General features: G+C 48.3%; 1 protein-coding gene across 1 annotated transcript in view; it reads left to right on the top strand.

Moving 5' to 3' along the window:
- lhx5 (LIM homeobox 5) overlaps positions 1 to 22153 on the top strand; it is a 51706-nt gene that overhangs the window by 19950 nt on the left and 9603 nt on the right. The window contains exons 5-7 of the mRNA XM_061801925.1: positions 13199 to 13413; positions 19437 to 19713; positions 21854 to 22077. Of these exons, the coding sequence (XP_061657909.1) occupies positions 19541 to 19713; positions 21854 to 22077 (397 nt within the window). The 5' untranslated portion in view covers positions 13199 to 13413; positions 19437 to 19540. The remainder of the gene's footprint in view (positions 1 to 13198; positions 13414 to 19436; positions 19714 to 21853; positions 22078 to 22153) is intronic.

The following is a 22153-nucleotide window of genomic DNA, read 5'->3' on the forward strand; positions in this document are numbered from 1 at the left end:
GGATGAAGGGCAAAGTCTATAAAACAGCGGTGAGGCCGGTCGTGATGTACGGATTAGAGACGGCGGCGCCGAAGAGACGACAGGAAGCAGAACTGGAGGTGAGCAGATTGGATAGGATTAGAAATGAGCTCATTTGAGGGAGGGACAGCCAAAGTTGGATGTTTTGGAGACAAGGTGAGAGAGGGCAGACTTCCATGGTTCGGACATGTCCAGAGGCGAGAGAGTCTGAGGAAATTGGTAGGCGGATGGTAAAGATGGAGCTACCAAGGAAGAGAGAGCGAGAGGAAGACCAAAGAAAAGGTTGATGGATGTTGTGAGGGAGGACATGAGGACAGTAGTGCGTGTTAGAGAGGAAGATGCACGAAATAGGCTTTGGCGACCCCTAACGGGACAAGCCAAAAGAATGAAGAAGACAGGAAAGAGCACAAACAGCAATGACAAAAGACAGCAAAGACAACACGCGGTGGAGAGAAGCGCCAGCAAAAAAAAAAAAAACAACAAAAGCCAAACGACAAATCTTGTTGCGCCTTCTCTCTGGATCCGTTTCTCGAGACGAGAAGAGTCGGCAGTGACTAAAGAAGGCAAAGACGGCAACGCTGGTTGCGTTCTGGCGACCAAGCAACAAGACGGAGACGGCGCAGCGGGCCGACGCAGGCGTGTGGTCACACGCAGATCTCGCGCGTCTTCGTGGACTGCGTCGCGGTCGGTTCCGAAGGGATCTTTTTCGTGGTCCCGCTCGCTTTTCCGTCCGTAATCATCTTAAATGGGCTCGTTCCAAACCTCTTCATTGTGGATTGACTTCATTAATTAGCTGTTTCTGCCACGGGATAATGGCGAGAGCGTGCTAAATAGATTAGCCCGGAAACTTGATTTATCTCCGTCGCTTGGCGCACCCCATCAACCGCTTTATCGCTACCCGCTGACGACCCCCCCCCCCCCCCGGGCCCCCACCCCCCGAGGCACTTGTCAGCGGAGCCGCTACACAACGCACGATGAAAACCCCACACGGGCCCCCATCGAAATCCGCCTGAGCTGCGAAGGTGCACAAACGCCGCCACCACGTTCAAACAAAAATAGATTCAAAACTGTTTACATTTTTTTTCCTTTTTTTTTGCATTGCAAAACTTGCAAATCAGATTTCTGCATTCATGAAGAGCCGGAAAAGCCAAAGACAATAACTAAGATGCGGTGTGTATCTTTGGTTTATGTTTTTCCAGCTCTTTTGTAAATCATTATAAACGTTATAAACAAGTTCTGTCAGAGGAAAATATGGCGGTATTTTTTAATAATTAGCTCACGTTGGCGAGGTCACTTGCAACGTTACACAGGAGAAGTACCGTAATTTCCGGCCTACAAGCCGCGACTTTTGTCACACGCTTTCAACCCTGCGGTTTATGCGGTGATGCTAGCACCAAGCTAACGCTAGCTAGCTGTGTACCGAGGCTTATAACCAGGTGCGCTCCGTAGGCCGGGATTTACGCTAATATGGAAATCATTATCTCGAGCGGAACACGCGCAAGTTAGCAGTTCATTTGAAAAGAGGGGAAAAACTTTGACGGAAAACGCCTTGGCACGACCCCCAGGGCCTCAATAGCAGTATTGCAGTTTTCCGCGTGTGAAAAGTAAAAAGAACGCGTCGACTGTTGTCATGTGTCCTTGCAACAGCCTCCGAGGTCGTGTTTGCTACTTGATTTCGCAAGACCGCATTTTTGCACCATTTAGCCAACTTGAATGCTTCCCTCTGCAACAAAAGTGTTGTTGTTGTTGTTGTTGTTTTGTTGTTGTCGAAGAATACAGAAGATTGTTGACACAGCCAATTTCAAAACACTTTCCCGCATGCTTTTTCAAGATCTATTATAGATAACGCAAATCCCGGCCGAAAGAGCGCACATGGTTATGAGCCTCACCCAGTACATGTGGAAAGGAAATACCATTTGGTACATGTAAAAGCCGCAAGTGCCCACATCGAAATTGACATTGAAACACGAGATATTTACAAAGAAACATGGTACACAGAGAGTTAGTTGCCACCGTGCGCGCTGACACTAACGCTAGCGCTGCCGTACGCGTTAACGCTAGCACCGCCACGCTAACAGGGCCGGTTTAAAAAAAAACAAAAAAAACATACCGTTAAAAATCACAGAGACACGCTAGCGCAGCGCTAACAGGGCCGGACCGGTAAAAGTCACTTCCTCGGCACATATATTCCACCGGTCTGACTCTTCCCTTTTCCGCTCGAGCGCCCCCTTGCGGCCGTTACAAGGAAAAAAAAAATGCAGAAATTAGCCGCATCACCACATAAAGCGCAGGATTGAAAACGTGTGAAAAAAGTCGCGGCTTCATTATAGGCCGTAAATTACGGTGCATATATTCCCGTGAAATGTAGCAGGCTTGGATGTTTCTTTTTGTCCAAAAAGTTTTCAATCTTTTTAATATTCCGGGATATTGTCGTCACGTGTCGGGCAGGCAGTTGTACCAGGCAAGCCAGACAAATTCCGTTCACGCTAATTCTGACTCATAATTGCTCGCTATGGAATATTTCGGCAAATGTTTTTACGAGACCGTGTGTATTTTTTTGTCCAATTTTTGACACTTCCTGTCTGTTTGGCGAACACGGTAGATTGTTTCCACGAGTCACGTTGCCAGAAATCTGCACGTATCCGAATTGCTCGTCGCAAACGCATTTTCCCCGCATGCTTTTGGAAGAATTTTTTTCGATGTATTTGGCTTTCAAGGCAAAATACTTTTTGAGGAATACGGAATCGTTGTCGTGTAGGACTCGGCCGATACTTGTCAGAAATCGCTGAAGCTCCGAGCTCTCGCCGCGCTGGGAAAACATTTTTTTTTTCCCCTTTTCTCTGAGTGACATTTAAGTCGACGGAGATAACGCCGCGACTCACACGCGAGGGGAAAAAAGATGACTTTTGTATGATACGTTGACCACTTTAATGGTTCGTCCCGTACGCTGGGTCGGCCTTGGCCTCCGGGATAACGTCGAAGCGCAAACAAATTTAGTTCGGCCGTGTTTTTTTTTTTTTTTTTTTTCGCGTGTTGGCGGTATCGAAACGTACGAGCTACAACTTGAATCTTTTTGAAGACGGAGGCTGGTGTTTGGGTTTTGAGGATGGGGTTTGTCGGGGCGGGGCGGGGGGAGGGGTTATGGAGACGTAGAAGGTGCTGGACTCAGTTGATTAATCAAGAAAGAGAAGCACAACTCTCCAATCAAAGGCGGGGGGGCGACGTAAATCCCCTTGTTGCTCCAGCAGGGGCGTGAAAGCCACGAGGGGAGTCGGCTTTTGTGCGCACAAAGGCGACCCTAACGCGCTTTCAGCGCCGCAACAAATGAGAGCTCTGTTTTTTGGGGGGTGTTTGGGCTGTGAGGGGGGTGCGCGTCTTGAAGAACAGCCAACAAGAGGTGCGAATAAGATGGCCATTCATCTCCCGAGCTCGACACTAATTCCCCCTTTTCTTGGCGGCCAAACAACAAACACCAAAACACCGGCGTGCGGGCGGCTTAGAGCCGACGTGTAATCCTCGCCACTTCTGACCCGCCATCGCCGTGTAAGTCCGCGACCTCGCCATTCAGCCGTCGGGATGCGCGTCTAAAGGACGGGTGACCCCTCGGCGCGCACGTTTGGACCCCCGCACTCCAGGGCCCTCCAAAGAGCCGAGCTGAGGAATTCAGGAGCCGCTGAAAGGAGGGGAGAGAGACTCTAAGTAGGGGCCGGGCCCGATCGTGTTTCTTTTCTCCCGCCATTTAATTCGTCTTTAGAGGCCATCTCGTTAACACGATCTTCTCTGGCAGGGGGGGAAAAAAAGAAGCAGAGACCCCCAATTCCGCCCTCCCGCCGACGTGCCCGACTTCAAAGGTCCCCGCCGACCGAGCAAAGAAAGTCACCTCTTTCTTCCTTTCAGCCTCCCCTCGCTCGCCGCTCCTGGCTCCTTCCCCAAAAGCGGCGGCGCAGAAATCATCTCACTTTCCGCCGCTGCTTTGCATTTGAAAAAGGACGTAATTAGCCAGAGGCTGCGAGGGACGCGGGGGCGGGGGCGGGGTCGGGCCGAACGGGCCCACGGCCGGGCCGGCCTCGTACCTGCTCGCTGCCTTTTAGCTTCGTATTCGCTAGCTTGGCCTTCCCCGGGTGACCGACACGAAAAGAAAAAAAAATCACATTTGTTAAAGTTGTTAGTAATAATAACCTACATTTTTATTACACGAGTAAATGGATCATTTTTAGGTGAAAATATGCACGCTAAAGTGACCGTATATATATTTTTACCCCTTCAACACGTTTAAATTTAGAATGCACCTAAACTTATTCAAAACACATAGATAAGGGGGGGGGGGGACCCCAAAGGTGTCCCTGTTCTGGTTATTTTCACTCGCTTCAAGTTTTTTGTCGCTCCCATGTTGACTGCAAAGTTAAAAAAAAGACACTTTTACACAAAAATGTTCAACCATCATTTCATCCAAGAAAAATCCACTAGCTTCGTGCTAATATATCATAGGAAATGTCATAGACGGGCTAACGGCACTTAGCATCGATAACGGAACGGTGCTTGCAGGCACCGGCTAGCATCCGAAGACCGAATAAGTTACTCAGGGCCCCGTTCTAAAAATAGTTCACCGTCAAATTATTATTTTTTTTTTATTTCGCTATTTTACAAACGAGCACAATTTAGCAGTGAGTAGCTTTGAACTTTTTATGTAACGTTTCTTTTTTTCCCAAAAAATACCAGAGTTCATATGTAAGTATTGTAGCGCTTGACCAAACAACTTTCAGACACGAGCATGGCGCAAACATATTTAATCGGCACCCAAGAAGTCGATCTCAGTTTCCAAGAGATTGAAAGGTACATGAAATTCTCAACCATCAACCCCACGAAAAACATTTTTCAAAAATTGGACAATGTACTGCAGCAGTGGCGCAAATGATGCAGCACAATCTAAGAGTTTTTCACGGTGCCATAGCAACTGCGCTTACCTGAAAAATTGCCAAAATCTGCAAATGACTGAAGCTAAAAAAAATTGCCATATTTCCATTTTTTTTTTTTTTTCAGAAAACATAAGCAAGGAATCAGTTTGAACAATGTTTGCGTTTTCTGCAAACATTGAAATATGGAACTATGCTATTAAGCTAACCATATGGACTGTAGCGCAAATGAGCTACTCTGGCCTAGCATCCTCGAAATATTCCCTGGATGTATATTTATAATTACATTTGACATTTTTTGCGCATTTGCGGCGTCCATTTTCTTTTCTTCTTCTGATTATTATTTACTGCGCGTGTGTGGTTCTCCCCCAACAATGTCACAAAGAAATCCCATCACGCCGACGCCGGCGCGGGCGCGTCTTGATTGGCCGCGGCGCCGCTTCCCCGTTCCTCCGCCTCGGCGTGCGCGACAGCCGATTTCAATAATCTACACGCGTGTCGCCCGAAGGCGCAGCCGGTGCTGAGCCGGAGCGTGTCTAAAGGTGCGGTGTAATCCTGGAATATGCAGAGTGGCGAGGAAAAGTCATTCTCCGCTCACGCCCATCAGGGATCTGGAGCCCCCGCCCCGATGCGGCTGATAGGGATCCCTTATCTCCGCCACACAGAAACGTACACGCATACGTACACGGCGAGACGTTTTTGCCGGACGTCGGCAGGCTCAGCCGTTCGATGGCTCGATCGTTTGCGCCCCCTCCCTCATTTATCCTCATTTGAGCCTTCGGGTCAGCTGATGGCTCGGGAGTTAATGTGCTGCGACGTTAACATACGATGCGCCCGGTGGTCTCGCGGACCTTTCGGATCCCTTTCTCCCCCCCCCCACCACCCCCCACCCCACAACCCCACCGTCACTGTCCTGGTTGTGGCCGCCCCCCACCCCCAAAAGACAATAATTACCTACACTGTACGTGTGTAAACAGCAGATGTGGAGAAGGCAGGAGTGCCCAGATGAAGGGTGGCATCTCAAATTTTTATATTTCACTTTTTCTATTTTAAAATATGTATCAGAATTTTAGATAACATAGAAGAAGACAATAGATAACCCCTTTTCAAATAGATAACCCTATTTTCATATTGATTCTCCAATATTTCTACCTCATTTTTAACAATGAAGCTTTTTTAAAACAATTATTATATTTATGAATTTATGTAAAGAAAATGTTTGCCTTTTTTTTTACCTTTTTTGTAAAATTTCATCTTACTTTTCCTAATATTCTGTAATTTTTTGTCTAATGGTTTTGTATTTTTCTTCAATTTTGTTTTTACATTTTAACCGATATTCTTTTCCTAATATTTGTTTTTTTTTTTTTATCGAATGGTTTTGTATTTTTGTTCAATTTTTTTTTAACTATTTTTGCATTATCATTTTTCATGTCATAGTTTTGGATTTCACTATTTTTTTCCTATTTTCTTTTTTTGGGGGGGGGCTTGTTAGGCTTTTTTCATGTGTTTTGTCTTATAAAAAAACATTTTCCACTATTTGCTTTTTCATTTTTTTTGTTCTTTTTTTCTATGTTTAATCTATATCTAGACAGGTTTTCAATCAGTATTTATTGACTTATTTTTTTTTACTAATATTTTTGTGTGCTTTGTCACTTTGACCCCCGGTAATTCTGCAGCTTTCATCTCATATTTGTTTTCATTTTCCAACATTTTAATATTTAATCAAGCTAACATTATTTCCAGCGCCCCGGCTTTTTTATATGAAAGGGGGGAGCAAACTTTCCATAAGGTCTGGCCTCGCCGCCGAATCGAGGAGGGTGTCCGGGGTCTTCCCCGGGGGGTTGGGCCTTGTTGGTTTAGTCTGGCTCCGGCCCGTTTGCGCCCCCCCCCCGCCGCGTGTTGCGCTGTTTACTCAGACATACGTCAGCCGTAAACGCCGCGTTTTCCGGTCGCGCTCGGGCGCCGTCGCTTTGTCCGAGCCCCCTCCCGCTCGAATCGGTGCCACTCGCGCGGAGCTGACCCGTTTGGATCTCACGGGCGAACTGCGCGATTCCCGGTCAACCCCCCCCCCACCACCCCACCACCCCCCACGCTGCGAGGGCGCATATGGCGGGCTTATTGTCAATACAGTAGATGGCGTACTTGATAGTGTGCGCTGTTGACTCTGGAGACGCGTCGGGGTTTGTTTGCTTGGCTGCTTGTGTGCTGTCAAGGCCTCCGGCGGTGCTGCGGTGTGACGCTGGGTGAGGGGAAATATGGGGGTGGGGTGGGGGGGGGGGCATCCAAACATATTGATCTCCTGCAGAAGGGGGGGGGGGGGGACATTAGCGATAGCGCCTGCGCAGGCCAGGCCAGAGGCGGCGAAATAAGCTTTGTCGGCGACGGTGAGACGGATGCCGTTCGAATAGCGCGGGGAGGCTAAAGTACTCGCGGTCTGCACTTTAGTCGTACCGCAAATACGTACATTTCGAGAAAAGGGGCTAAAAGGAGCGATTTGACGCTTAGAGACTTGGGAGTCCGCAGTGTTAAAACTGTTAGCAATGTTTGGATGATTGCTTGTGCTCGCAATCGATTGCTCAAGATCGCATTTATCTTTTTTTTTTTTTTTTTTTTCGTCCATCATCATTTGTGCAGATTTTGACAGTTTTTTTTTTTTTTTTTTTTTTGCTCCCGCTAAAAAACTTTGCGGGTCCTCCAGTGGCTCCATGGATAGAATTGTACATACAGCACGTTTAATTATTTTCAAATCCAGAAATCGAAATTAAGGCCCCTCGGGTGTGTATATTGGTGACAATGTTATTAATCTATCATTTGTTGTTGTTTCTGTTTACTTTGTTTGCGTACCAGACTATTTCCTGGTTCCTCAGCGACGACAAGCGTTGTCGTCATGATAATGTTGCGTGAATAAATTCTTGCAGGCTCCTTCACGTTCCTTGCAAAATATTGAAAATTTGTGCATGCTACAACTGCTGGTGGAAATATCTGCTTTGTGTCAAACGTGAATAATTTTTTTGTGCGGTGTGTTAGCATCAAGCCAGTGGCAAAATGATCAGTTTTTGTGTTCGGAGTCCATAACAAGCAATTTATTTATTTTATTTTTTTTTGTTCATCTTGACTTGAAGCCAACACAAAAAAAAAAAAAACAAACAACAATTATCTGAATGACTGTTCAAATCTCGAAAAATTTGGCTCGGTCATATCTCAAGGAAGCTCTGTATTTATCCCCCCCCCCCCCCATCCTTGATCAATTTATCTTTTTGTTCTCCAGTGGTGTCCCAATACATTTGCACATATTTGCGTGTGCGTTTGTGTGATGCAGACAACATTTAGCAGCCTCACCGGTTGCCTGCGCACATTTTGGCATCCATGAATATTGAAGGCGGGGGCAAGAGGGGGGCGGTGCCAGTCACGGCCAAATAGGACTTAATCTTTTCAATTTCAGGGCGCAAATATCCTCAGCGGCCCGTGTTTGTTGGCCAGATTAATGAGGCTCTCGGCCCATAATCCGCCGCCGCTAATTCAAGTGGCCGCCGTCGCCGCGACGCTGACAACACATACGTTCCTCAGATAATTTTTAAAAAAAATTTTATTTTTTTTTACCCTGCTCCTCTGCGAAGTGAGCCTTGGGGAAGACAAGATGGCCGAAAGGTTTGCTAAAATATTGAGCTCGCAGAACCGGAGTGAGCTAACTCCATTTTGAGGAGAGCGATATTAAAGTTTTATGGTTTCATACGCCAATGGTTACGTCCTCTCGACTCTTGTTGATACAGAAATGGTCTTTTTTTCCCCCGATTTTGGAATTTTGTAAATCATAATGGATTTGGATCATATCGCCTTTACTTCCTTTGAGTAAAATTCACTGGTGCAGTGGCCCATTAGCTAAAGCTAAAGCTAAACATTGAGTCTTCTATTAAAATTTCAGCTGTCGCTTTATTGGAAAATTGATGTATCGAAACTTTTTTTGTGTGTACAGCACTGTTCAGAGTCATACTGTCAACGTCAGTAATGAAAAAAAAACCGAACCGTAATTTCCGACCTATAAACCGCGATTTTTTTTCACACGTTTTCAACCCTGCGGTTCATGCGGTGATGCGGCTAATTTGTGCGTTTTTTTTGTAACGGCTGCAAGGGGTGGAGTGAGACCAGTGGAATATATGTGCCGAGGAAGTGACTTTTACCGGTCTGGTCCTGTTAGCGCTGCGGTAGCTTGTTACTGCTGTGTCTCAGTGATTTTTACCAGTATGTTTTTTTTTTTACCACCCTGTTAGCGTGGTGGAGCTAGCATTAGCGCGGCGGCACTAGCGTCAAACTCTTTTTGTGTACTGTCTTTCTTTGTAAATATCTCGTGTTTTTACACAGTTGCGGCATATGTATGTACCAAATGGTATTTCCTTTACACATCTACTGGGTGAGGCTTGTAACCAGCTGCACTCTGTAGGCCGGGAATTACGGTTGTTTCTTCCAATGGTTAGCTAGACGCGTCATCGGTTTTGAGTTGCGGATGTCTATGTTGAGAGATCCGATCTTGACTTGATGTTCTACGTTGCACGAGTGCATCAGAGCGCAAAATGTGCTGGGAAATGGAAAAGTTGTCTCGAACCAGTTGAAAAGTCCTGAAAATGTCTACAAAATTCAAAAATGGCAACTCGATCCCATTCACGAAGTTGTTTGGGGCAGCAAGGATTTTTGTTTTGGACGATCGGGTTTTGTTTTAGAGCGCCGCCGGTACTGGGGAAGCCACGGGGACGCAAAACGACGCTGAACTTGAAATGTCGGCGCCATTTTTCCAAAGTCCTTTTCGTGTCTCCCACCTCCACGTTGGCCGTCTGCCGCCGTCACCGCCTGTCCTCCGTTAGCGCTGGCAGGAGGGCGGCGGCGACGGCTGCCTGGCACGTGACCCGACTCTGATTAATCGAGTAGGCGAGGCCAAAGGCGCCCGAGTCGCCCCGCGCTCCCCCTTCATTATCTCATTAGACGGCCGGCGTAGCGCAAGGTGCACGTCCTCGTTATCCGTTGATGGGGTGGGGGGGGCGACGCGAAAGCCGTTCAGTCAGGACGGCGACTGCGCGCACCTGCGTGCGGCGCGATTTCACCTGAGTGTGAGTGTGGCGCATGTGGGTGGGGGCGGGTGGTGTTTTTTTTTTTTTTTTTTTTTTGAGAGGGGAATTAAACCTCTGGATCCTCGCGACGTTTGCTCACCTGCGGCTAAATAAAGCGCCAATTAGCCGTTCACATGGCAACATCGAGTGAGAGTTTGTGTAGGAACGGCGGCTTGAGATTCACGTCGGAATTTTCTTTTTTTTCCCCTCCCCACTCGACAGGAATTTTTCTCACACCAGCAAAACTTTGGAAGGTTTACGAAACAAGAGCTGTGCGGAGAAATTCCGCAAAACCGGCTAAAACCGCAACGCGTAGCGTACTGTGGCCACAACCACGACATGGAGTTAGCTAACTCGCTGTGCCTACGCCCCAAAACTGGATCTAGCCTGCGAGTAGTCCGCTGGCGTGGCCGCTTTTAGAGTGCCTCGTCGTCTCGACGCAGAAAGCCCCACAGTGACTTGGTCCGATGCTTTCAGCCAAGTGTTCAAATATATTTTCACACCTCATAGTTACATCTATCCATTTTCTTTGCCTCTCATCCTCACGAGGGTCGCGGTCAGTGCCGGCGCCTATCCCAGGTGTCAACGGGCAGGACGCGGCGTACACCCTGAACTGGTTGTAGCGGAGATGTTTGATTGGCAGTTGAGTGGGGTGTCGTTTCATCGCGTTCACCGGACCCGCCCGCAGCGTTCGAGAACGGCTTTCGCGATTTTGAACCTTCATCTTCTCAATTTTTTTTTAATTATTCAAATTTGTCAAGGTTGCTAAAAACAATTTTCACTTTATAGGAACTTAAAGTCAAGGCGCAGGACCCTGACAGAGTTGGCCTCTTTCCCAACATCCATCCATCCATTTTCTTCGCCGCTCATCCTCACGAGGGTCGCGGGGAGCGCTGGAGCCTATCCCAGCTGTCAACGGGCAGGAGGCGGGGTACACCCTGAACTGGTCGCCAGCCAATCGCAGGGCACGTCGAGACAAACAGCCGCACTCACAGTCACACCTTGGAGTGTCCAATTAATGTTGCATGTTTTTGGGATGGGGGAGGAAACCGGAGTGCCCACCCGGAGAAAAGCCACACAGGCACGGGGGAGAACATGCAAACTCCGCACAGGCGAGGCCGGGATCCAACCCGGGTCCTCAGAAACAAAAAAAAAAACAAAACGGCCATAGAAAATATTTCTGAAGTTTGACGCCACCGTGCACCCCTCTCGCCCTGAAGTTGGCGCACCCCCTAAAGAAGCCCAAAACAGAGCTTTGAGGCCTCCCACACCAACATGGCCGCATTCTCATTCAAATGAGTGACGTGCGCCTGACTGATCCCTCCAAAGTGAGCTCACGGGCCGCAATTGTGACAAATATTCCGATAAAGCGCCGCGCGAGCGCGCAGCCAGGAGGCCGTCAAAGGCGACGTCGCCGCTGACGGCGGCCCGAGCGCGCCCGCCGCCTTTCGCTCGCGTCCTGATTTGGGTGTTAACGAGAGGGCGAGGCGGCGCTGTGCGTTCTCGGCACCGGATGGGGGTGGGGGGTGGGGCGCCTGCGCAATGCGCAGGCCTTGAATATTTATGTGTTTTGCGGCGAGGTCGGCCGCCTCCGGCGGGGATGGAGGTGAGGAGGAGGCGGAGGCGGGAAAGAGAGAGTCCCTCAGGCGTGTCCGGGTTCTGATGGCTCCCTTGACAAGCTCCCGTGTAATGGCCTCCCCCCCCCCCCCCCCCAAACCCTTCTCCCTCTCTGAGTGCTGTGAAATTGCCGGCCGGCTCTCTACAGCTGAGGACTCGCAGGAGACAAACGGCCTTTTAATTCAGAGCGCGGAGAGGTGACGACGAGGGAGGCCCCGGGGGAGGGCTACCAATCAGACATCCATCACGCTAACCTCTCCCGAGGGAGCGGCCCTGCCGAAAGAGGTCCCCCGGAGGCGCTCGCCGGCGTGCACGGCCGCCGCTCGTGCACGCCGGCCGCCGTCTTGAACCGTTGCGGCCGACGGCGGCTTCGGACGAATTTGTCCAAAAAAAGTACGTGAGCAGGTGAGCTTTTCAACGAATTGCTGCGTCGAGCGCTGACACGACACAACATCCCGTGACCAAAACTGTCCACCCGTCTGCTAAAAGCGGTGCAAATTTGGCGCCCGTCAGAAAAAAAAGATATCGCTAGGGCAAGTTAGTCCAGGAAATGGCCGCTTTGAAGCAAAATGGCTGACATCCTGCGCGTCTTTGGGTGGCCAGGACTTCTTCACGAAACTTTTTAGAAGAATCGACTGACGCGTGCCGAATTTCACATTTCGTAGCAATGGGACAAGCGCTCATTTCTGAAGGTGCCCAGGAAGTAGCCAAAATGGCCGCTTCAAATTAAAATGGCTGACATCCTGCGTGTGTTTGGGTGGGCACGACCATGAGGCGTTTAGATGAATCGACTGACACGTGCTGAATTTCAAATTTCATAGCAATTGGGCAAGAGTTCAATTCTGAAGGAACCCAGGAAGTAGCCAAAATGGCCGCCCCAAAGCAAAATGGCTGACATTCTGCGCGTCTTTGGGTGGCCAGGACTTTTTCACGAAACTTTTTAGAAGAATCGACTGACGCGTGCCGAATTTCACATTTCGTAGCAATGGGACAAGGGCTCATTTCTGAAGGCGCCCAAGAAGTAGCCAAAATGGCCGCTTCAAATTAAAATGGCTGACATCCTGCGTGTGTTTGGGTGGGCACGACCATGAGGCGTTTAGATGAATCGACTGACACGTGCTGAATGTCAAATTTCATAGCAATTGGGCAAGAGTTCAATTCTGAAGGAACCCAGGAAGTAGCCAAAATGGCCGCCCCAAAGCAAAATGGCTGACATTCTGCGCGTCTTTGGGTGGCCAGGACTTTTTCACGAAACTTTTTAGAAGAATCGACTGACGCCTACCGATTTTTCAAATTTCGTAGCAATCGGACCAGATTTCATTTCTGAAGGCGCCCAGGAAGTAGCCAAAATGGCCGCCTCAAAGCAAAATGGCCAACTTCCTGTGTCTTTTCGGCCGCACCCCCACGAGACTTTATGCGGGTCTGCCGAATTTCACCTGGCTGAGTGAAACCGGCTTTGGGGTCTGAGTTTTGAATTTTCGATGAGTTCATCATGTTATTTATTTATTTATTTGTTTGTTTTTTACGTGTGTGTGTTCTGAAATTCCACAGGCCCCTGAAGGCCTCACGTTGGTCCTTGGAGATGTTGCCTTTGTGAGCAGCACGAAGAAGAGTCTCAAAAATGATTCTTGCGGAATGTCAAACTTCACGCCGGCGCCATTGAAGGCTCCCTTGTTTGCGCGACGCGCTGAAAGGCGGCCATCCTTCAACCGTGTCAACCCCGTCGAGACGCTTTTGTGCGCAGACGCCGCTTCGACGCGCTGCAGGTAATGGACATTCTAATTCGACCGTCGTCAGCCGTTCCCTTTTTGTCGCACTCTAAAGTGCGCTCCCTCTTGACTTGACATGGCTTTTGTTCGGGGTGGGGGGTCTAAATTGAAAATAAATGCTTTTTAATCTACAAAGTTTTATAACTTGGACAGTGGGGGGGGGGGGGGATCCACACCACACCACTACTTGCTTTTGTTCCAAAGCTAGCGGGTAAGCAGAGCTGCATTGACTTTTTTTGTCTATTTTTTGCTCATTGGGAAAGTGCATCACATTCCATACTTTGAGTTAAATTTGTCTCTGCTAGCATGTAAGGTAAGCAGAGCTGCGTTTAGTTTTATCGGCGTCAAAGCGTCGCTTTGGCCCAAACTCGTTAGCTTCTGCTAAGCGGCACAGACGTGACCTCACAGCGAAGTCGTCGCTGTGAGTTGTTTGTGTTTGCTGTTGTCGCCGCGCGCCGCATACTTGTCGTGCAATGTATGAAGTGCTGCCTCCATCAGTGAAAATGCTTTTATTGTCTTGACAGCAGTCACTGATTTGACGGGCACGTATGCAAGTAGAAATACGTAGATATTGAAACATGTCACTTATTTTGTGTAGTTTTGACCGACGTTCCCTCTGGGCTGCGCAATTGCGCACCTGTTGCAGACTCTCAGCCCACATGAAAACCGATCCAGCGCTGTAAACCACAAGCTGACATCTATTTTCTTTTCTTAAATACAGAAGCACGCAGTCTCTAACAACGAGCTTCTGCTCAGCCTACTTCTACTTCCTAGTTTACCTGACACCGCCCCCCTCCGTTCTTAAAGTGCTACACTCATAATTACGTTATATCTGCGGGCATGACCGACCACACCCTTACATTTTCCAAATGTGACCGTGACAGGCAACTTTGTTTCCGCACTGGATTGTGCAGTTGCACTTTTCTTTGTACTCTGGGCTTATTTCACCGTTTCCCGTCACGTCGTAGGCAAAAGGTAAGCAGAGCTGCATTGAATTTTGTTGGAATGGGACTGATTAGCGTTAGCTTCTGATAATCGGCATGGACGTTATTTTGTGTGATTTGTTATGTACGGCAGTGGTTAAACTTCATTTGCGTGACGAGATCCAAAATGCTACTCAAAAGGCTGCCAGTGGCGCTCTAGAACTTTTAGGAGAGTGAGAGCCCCCCCCCCCCACGACGCAATCGGACCGGATCCTTCCAATCATCGACCCGCCAGCGCTCTTTTATTACCGATGGCCTCCGGTCGCGTTCTCTCCTCTTTTCAAGTGCCGCAACTTTTTTTGCGAGGGGAGGCGTTCCTCTCAAATCGGCGGCCTCCCCATCGATCGCCATAAACGCGGGAATCGGTCCGGCTCGCCCACGGAGGTTCGGGGGCGCCCTCCGGGTTCCCTTCGCATAGAATCGCGGGCGCCCCGGCGTCCTTGAAGCGGGAAGTCGCCCAAAAAAGAACTCCTTTTGTGTCTCGTCGGGCCGTCAGACACCTCGACGTGAACTTTTGCTTTTTGAAATGATTATTATTTTTTTGGAGCCCGGTCGCCGCCGCGCTGTCAGTCAGAAACGGAACCGAGGCCCCATTCACGGCGCTGAAAGGAAGCCCGATGCGGCGTCCTTGGTTCCGGCGCGGACGGATCCCCCACCTCCGACCACCGGAACGTGACGGACTGCAGACAAGAGGCTCGCTCCTTTTTGCGCGTCGGCCGTTTCTTGACTCATAATAACAAAAAAAAAAAAAAAAAAAAAAAATATATATATATATATATATATATATATATATATATATATATATATATAAACAACCAAGCATTGAACGCATGCAGAAGGAAACATTTATTGAATAGCTGGCCAGTGTGCAGACCGGGAGTGTTAAAGGCCGCGTTAAGCGAATTCAACGATTTTTGTCCCGAAACGCATTGCACGCACCTGAAGGCGAGTCACTGATGGTGTAGCGGTACACACGCCGGCCTTTCGTGCGGGCGTGGGATCGATTCCCGCTCACTAATGGTGTCAAAGTCTGCCCTGCGACTGACTGGCGACCGGTTCGGGGCGTAGTTCGCTTTTCGCCCGTAGCTAGCGGGGATGGCCTCCGGCTTTCCCGCAACCCTTGTGAGGATAAGCGTCTTGGATTATGACATGACTTGACGTTCGAAGGTGATTTCTGAAAATGTGCACAGATTGGGAGTTAATTACGCGCTACTGCACACGTGTAGGTATAACAGTATTGTTTTCCACCATTTCGGTTTGCGTGATCTGGGGGGGCGTGGCTAAAACGGCGCCCAATGACCCACTTCGGCCATCCGCCACTTTATATTAATCTTACAGTATGTATCACAGGGGTTGTTGTAGTCCAGCCCACCCCCGGAATAAACAAAATCTGCACCACAGTGTCTAAATCTTTTTTTTTAATGTAAAACATTATGCATAATACCAATACAATATACACATTAGATGCAGTTGTTGTTTTAGTCCTCTTGAGGTCGCCCTCCTCACCTTTCGCCGTCGGGTGACTTTAAAAGGCGGGGCTTACCCCATCTTGGGACGTTTTCGACTTGGCCGCCTGCCAACTAGCTTAAACCGTTAGCCGCTCAGCGTCGAGTGACTGCAGTGAGAGTTTTGGCAAATGGCGGGTTGTGCGGAAATACGTGCAGTCGTTTATTCTAAGTTCTTCCAATAAAGCCAATGAACCTGCAAACGGCGGCTGCGTCGATCGATTGTCGCTCGTTGTAGCTAGCGTGGCGGTCGACTTTTTTTCCCGCTTCCTCTATTTATGTATTTGTTTATTTTCATTGTCTTGCATTTTAGCATTCCGTATGTAAGTGCACATGTACGATCGCGTGCGTTTTGTATGCTTGAAACTTGCTAGCACACGTTCGTGTATCCGGATACGTTTTGTCATCACGTGACGTCGATTATTTGTCCGTCCCTCCAAACGTCGCCCGCGGCCGTCGCGTACCCGCGCCAGAACCGGAACACGTGCAGGCCGCAGGGGGAATAAAGTGCAAACTAAGCCCACACGTCGGCTCTGTAAATATTGAGATTGCCCCCCCCCCCCCCCCCGCCAACCCCCACCCCGCCTTTTTTTATTGATGAAGCCGCCGACTAATCCATCGCATTTCCCTGTAAATAGCGTTGCGCATGTGAAAAGAGCCCCCCCCCCCCCCCCCCGGAAACTCCCCCAGCCGCCGTGTACTGTCATGCGGTCGCTGTCGCCGTGGCCCTCGTTCGGCCCCGCCCTTCCCCGCATTCACATGCGCCGACGCATCTCCCGTGTTTCCTCACCTTTTTGTGCACTTTTGCCTTCTCTCCCTTTCAGAGCTCTCGTAATGAGGCCTTTCGTGCGGGGGGATTACAAAAGGCCAGCGTTAGTGTTTTTATTACGCGTCAAGCACGGAAAGAAAGAAAGAAAGAAAGAAAAGAAAAAGAAGTTCAAACCGTCGGCTTCAAAAAGACCTTTTTAACGTATCGACGTTGCGCATCAGTCACTACAGCGGGTGCGAGCACATCGTCCCGTACACCGAAAAAGACACATAATCGGTTCATTTATGATATCATCCCGTTCACTACTGCCTTTTTTCTTTTTTAAACTATTGTAAATCCCGGTGGATCAGCTGGTAAAGCTGAGGTCCCGGGTTCGATCCCCGGCCCCACCTGTGTGGAGTTTGCATGTTTTCCTCCGGGTGGCCACTCGGATTTCCTCCCACATCCCCAAAACATGCGACATTAATCGGGTACTCTAAATTGCCCCTGGGTGTGATTGTGAGTGCGGCTGTTTGTCTCCATGTGCCCTGCGATTGGCCGGCGACCGGTTCAGGGAGTACCCCCGCCTCCTGCCCTAGGACAGGCCGCGTGGGGTCGATTCCCGCTCAGTAATGGTGTCGGTAACTGCCCTGTGACTGACTGGCGACCAGTTCAGGGTGTAGTCCCCCTTTTCGCCCGAAGCTAGCTGGGATAGGCTCCAGCACTCCCCGTGACCCTCGTGAGGATAAGCAGGTGAGAAAATGGATGGATGTAAATCCTTTGTTTGTATCTGAGGTGACTGACGCCAGTCGCTGATGTCAAAGTTGCACATCAGTCACTACAGTCAGTCTCCCCCAACGCTGCCATCTCCTGGTCGGCTGCGGTAAGTGCAAAAGAAAACATTCCTGCGAGGCCACTGAAACGCAAATTTGGGAATCAAAAGACTTTCATCAGTCACACCAAACGATTCACGTGTGTCAATTTATAATCCATAAAAAAAAAAAAATGAAAGTTCCATTTTTTTGACTACAAGAGGTGAAAGTATGTGCGCGGCACGGTAGTGTCAACTGTAGTAACTGATGTGAGTCTTTTATGTCAAAATTGCGCATCAGCCAACATCCATCTTGCCATCTGTTAACATGATTTTTTTTTTGCAGTTACAGCAGCCGGCCACTGGGTGGCAGCATATGGGCCGGCGCTTTGGCTTCCACTGTAGTGACTGATGCGTCTTTCCATACGGTAACCACGAATTCAGAATCCAATTTCCAAAATTTTGGGCAATTTGCAATTCAACTGGCGGCACGGTGGATCAGCTGGGAAGCATTGGCCTCACAGTTCTGAGGTCCTGGGTTCGATTCCAGACCCGCCTGTGAGGAATTTGGGTTTTCTCCGGGCACTCCCACATCCCAAAAACCTGCAACATTAATCGGACCCTCTAAATTGCCCCTAGGCGTGATTATGAATTTGACTGTTGTCAGTCTCCCCGTGCCCTGCGATTGGCTGGCGACCAGTTCAGGGTGTATCCCGCCTCCTGCCCGTTGACAGCTGGGATAGGCTCCAGCGCTCCCCGTGACCCTCGTGAGGATAAGCGGCTAAGAAAATGGATGCACGGATGCAATTCAACTAAATGTTCTGGCTTTTGTGAACGTTTGCCTTTTCCAAATTTTTTTTTGGGGGGTCATCTTTAAATATTCTGCCACGAAACCGAACTACGACGGTGCCGGCGATTCTGTGAGTTACGGCGCGGAAATTTGGAAAACACGTAGAAAGAATCCAGATGTAAAATAAGTAAATAAAAAGTCATCTATGGGGGAAAAAAGTGCGATATTTTCACTTCGGTTTTGTGGCGAAATATTGGATGGAAGGTTTCAAGCCCCGCCCCCCGTCATATATGTCACCATATCAAGAATATTCTAAGAACTTTTAATGTCTCATGTCTTGAAAAAGATACACAAGTTTGAAACGAATAGGACAAAAGTTTGCAAACCCTGAAAAACTCTTTTTTTTTCCTTCAAAAGGTCATAGGTCGCTTCCTGTTGGAGTTATCATATTGCAAGTTTTTTTTTTTTTTGGGGGGGGGTGCTTCTGGGTCCCCTCTATATGCAGCCCCAAATTTAAAAAACTTGGTTGCTTTGTTGCGTTTTCCATGAATGTCAATAAGTTTTATGTGAGGTTTTTCCGACCTTAAACGATCCCAAAAAAAAATTACTAAATAATGATTTTTGGTTATCATTTTTTTGACTTTATAAATTGTACGTACTTGGGAAACCAAATGAGAAGGTGTATGGTGTAAATGCAAGTGGTCCACGAGCGAGTCCCGACCGGGCGAGGCCCAGTTTGACATCCAGAGAAGCTGTGAGCTCGGTCTCCATGACAACCGAAGCCTCGCCGCGATTGGCTGCGCCTGCGAGGGAATTAAGGCGCGCGCCAGCCAATGTGCGCGCGTGGACGGGACGTTTGGTGGCTGATGGCGGCGGCGGCGGCCGAGGGGCGCCTTGCTTGTCCACAGTGACGCCGAGGCGGTGAGGAGCCCGCAGGACACGCGTGGAACATCGCCCCCCTCGCCCCCCTCTCCGAAAAACAAAAACAAAACAAATCCACTGGCGCGTGCACTTTTGCAGGATCGTATTTTTGCGGCTGTTCCGACTTTTTTTTTTTTTTTTTTTTTTTTGAACAAGCAAAACAGCCGACGAGCGAGTGTGGATTGCGGATGTAGTGCCCAGAACCGAGCCGGTCCCGGGCCTTTCTTTTTTTTTTTTTTTTTTTTTTTGTCTTGTTTGACAGCCGGAGCGGGAGGAGCGAAGCGGCGAGGTTGCGTTCTGCGGAGGGTCCTAGTCCGCGGTTCCGCTTTGGGGAGGTCTGCCGTCGGCGCGCCGCGGGCCGCAGATATGATGGTCCAGTGTGCCGGCTGCGAGCGGCCCATCTTGGACCGGTTCCTGCTCAACGTGCTGGACCGGGCCTGGCACGCCAAGTGCGTGCAGTGCTGCGAGTGCGGCTGCAAGCTGGCCGACAAGTGCTTCTCGCGGGACGGAAAGCTCTACTGCAAGGTCGACTTCTTCCGGTACGGACAAAAAAAAAAAAAAAATTAAAAACAGGAAAATAAAATTCACCTCTTTAATATTGCCGCGCACTGTATAACTTGATACTTCATTTTGTTTTCTTACCGGTAAAACACACGAGCTCGTATTGACTTGTAGTTATTTCACATTTTGATAACGATTAATATCTTGGGAGCAGAAAAACTCTGTGTTATTTTTGTCATTTAAGAAAAACACACAATTGGGCTGGTAAATTAGTTTCCTCGTTGAAGTAAAAATATTTTCTAGAGCAACTATTTTGATTGATTATGAGAACTTTTCCTTTCGAAAATGCTCGAGCAGAAAAATGTGTTCTGGTTTTGTTTAGTCCAAAACTGATTTTTCAAAAGAATTAAAATGGCAATTTTTAATTGAGGTGCTTACTTTTAAAAATGTCATTTTAGCCAAATAGTTTCATTCGTGGAAGTATTTTCCTAAAAACACACGAGCACCCGTGTGCATTATGGATTTAAACTACAAAATCTGTAAACAGTTTAAAAAGCTAACAAATAAAGCTGAGATATTTGAAATGAAAAGATGAAACTCACAGCTGCTTTTGTCCAAAGGAGCTCCTCAAAATAATCGAAGCCAAATCTTTGGCTAGCTGTCTGTTTGAATTCTTCCCCGCACCTGTATTGCGACTTTATTTACGCAAACAAACCATTAAAATGATTTTTAAAAAATCAATCAAAGCAAACTCGTTTGATCGTTAAGATTTAAAAAAATGCATATACGTTCAGTTACGCCTTTTCCCATCTTTATTCACGCAAACGAGCTCGTAAGCAGCTTTCAAAAATAATCCTAATTAAAGCAAAATGGAATATTTGCGTTCCCGTCATCGCTTTTGCTGCTTTTTATTATTTTTTTAAATTTACATTTATGCAGCCATGCTTATTCTGGCGTTCCTTATCCAAATAGGCTTTTTTTTTTTTTTTTAAATTGACGATTTCTGCCCTCCCCGAAACCCCGTAAAAACACGTCACGCACCGTGCGCGCGCGCGCGCGCGTGGTGGTCCTGGTCGTACCTGCCGGCATGCAAATGAGGCCCATTAGCGGCCGCCATGATAATCGCGCTAATGTTCGCCATTTGTTGTGCATAGTGGACTTGCGTGCATGTGAAAGGCGACAGCGTGGAGTGATACCAGGGCCCACATTAGTGTTAAAACAATAGAAGGAGTCCGGGGGGGGGGGGGTATACCCTGACACCCCCCTTCACGCGCACACACCCAGGTGGGCCTGCTTTATTTGTTTATTTTTAGCTGTCAGGTGATCACAAGTTATTTTTTTAAGCGATGTTGTTGGGAGGGTGGGGGTGAAGATGGGGGGGAGGGCTGAAAGTCCTCCCACGCAGGTCTTATATGGATTAAGCGAAGATTTCCACGCCTAAAATACATCCCACCCTGCCTAATCCCGTCTCATATGCGTTAACGCTACAATGTGCTGATTGGCACTAATGTGTCGCGCGTGGATTTTTTCTTGGCCACGTACACTGGCTCCACTCCCACCAAAAACACATTTTGTGATTATTGCCATTATATTTTTGTATGCGTTACATTTTCGTGGAAGCAAGATGGTGGACATTTAAAAACAAGTCTCTTATACTCACTGTTAGCTTCAGACTATCATGAGACCAAATTATCAATTATAGTAAATAATAAAAGCAAAATTTCAAATAATAATCAGACAAAAAGACACTCAATATCAACGCGAGGTTTTCCGAATTCTGATTTTCAATTTAGTTAAGTGAAATTACCCCCCAAAAAAACACAATTTGATTGAGCATCTTCGTTCAGATCCTCGCGCACATTTTGAATGCAGCGACGAGCGAAACCTTTCCGTCGTTGCCGCAAGCGAACCCGGCTCAAAATTCCGCCGTTTCGACCTTTGCCCTGGCGTGCGCCCTTGCGCAGAATTCCCCGCAAAGCGATTTTGCACTGTTTGCACAATGTTGACCAGCGACCAACAAACGGCCGCGCAAACAAAGACTAAACTCAACTCCCTCTTGCAAATTTAAATTGTTTTTAATTCCCCTCTCTTGTCTCTTGCGCCTTGTACGCGCCCATGATTTTTTTCTGTTTTTTTTTTTTTTTGTTTTGTTTTGTTTTGTTTTTTGCACCTGCGCAGGCGGTTCGGTACCAAGTGCGCCGGGTGCCTGCAGGGAATCTCGCCCAGCGACCTGGTGCGCAAGGCGCGCAGCAAGGTTTTCCACCTCAACTGCTTCACGTGCATGGTGTGCCACAAGCAGCTGTCCACGGGCGAGGAGCTCTACGTCATCGACGAGAACAAGTTCGTGTGCAAGGACGACTACCTGAGCTCGGCCACCATCAAGGAGGTCAGCCTCAACTCAGGTGAGGAGTATTAAAAAATATTGAGGGGGAAAAATGAAAATTAAAAAAAAAAAAAAAATGACGATCTCGTTGCTGG

Source organism: Syngnathoides biaculeatus, chromosome 17, assembly GCF_019802595.1.
Source record: "Syngnathoides biaculeatus isolate LvHL_M chromosome 17, ASM1980259v1, whole genome shotgun sequence".
Lineage (NCBI taxonomy): Eukaryota > Metazoa > Chordata > Actinopteri > Syngnathiformes > Syngnathidae > Syngnathoides > Syngnathoides biaculeatus.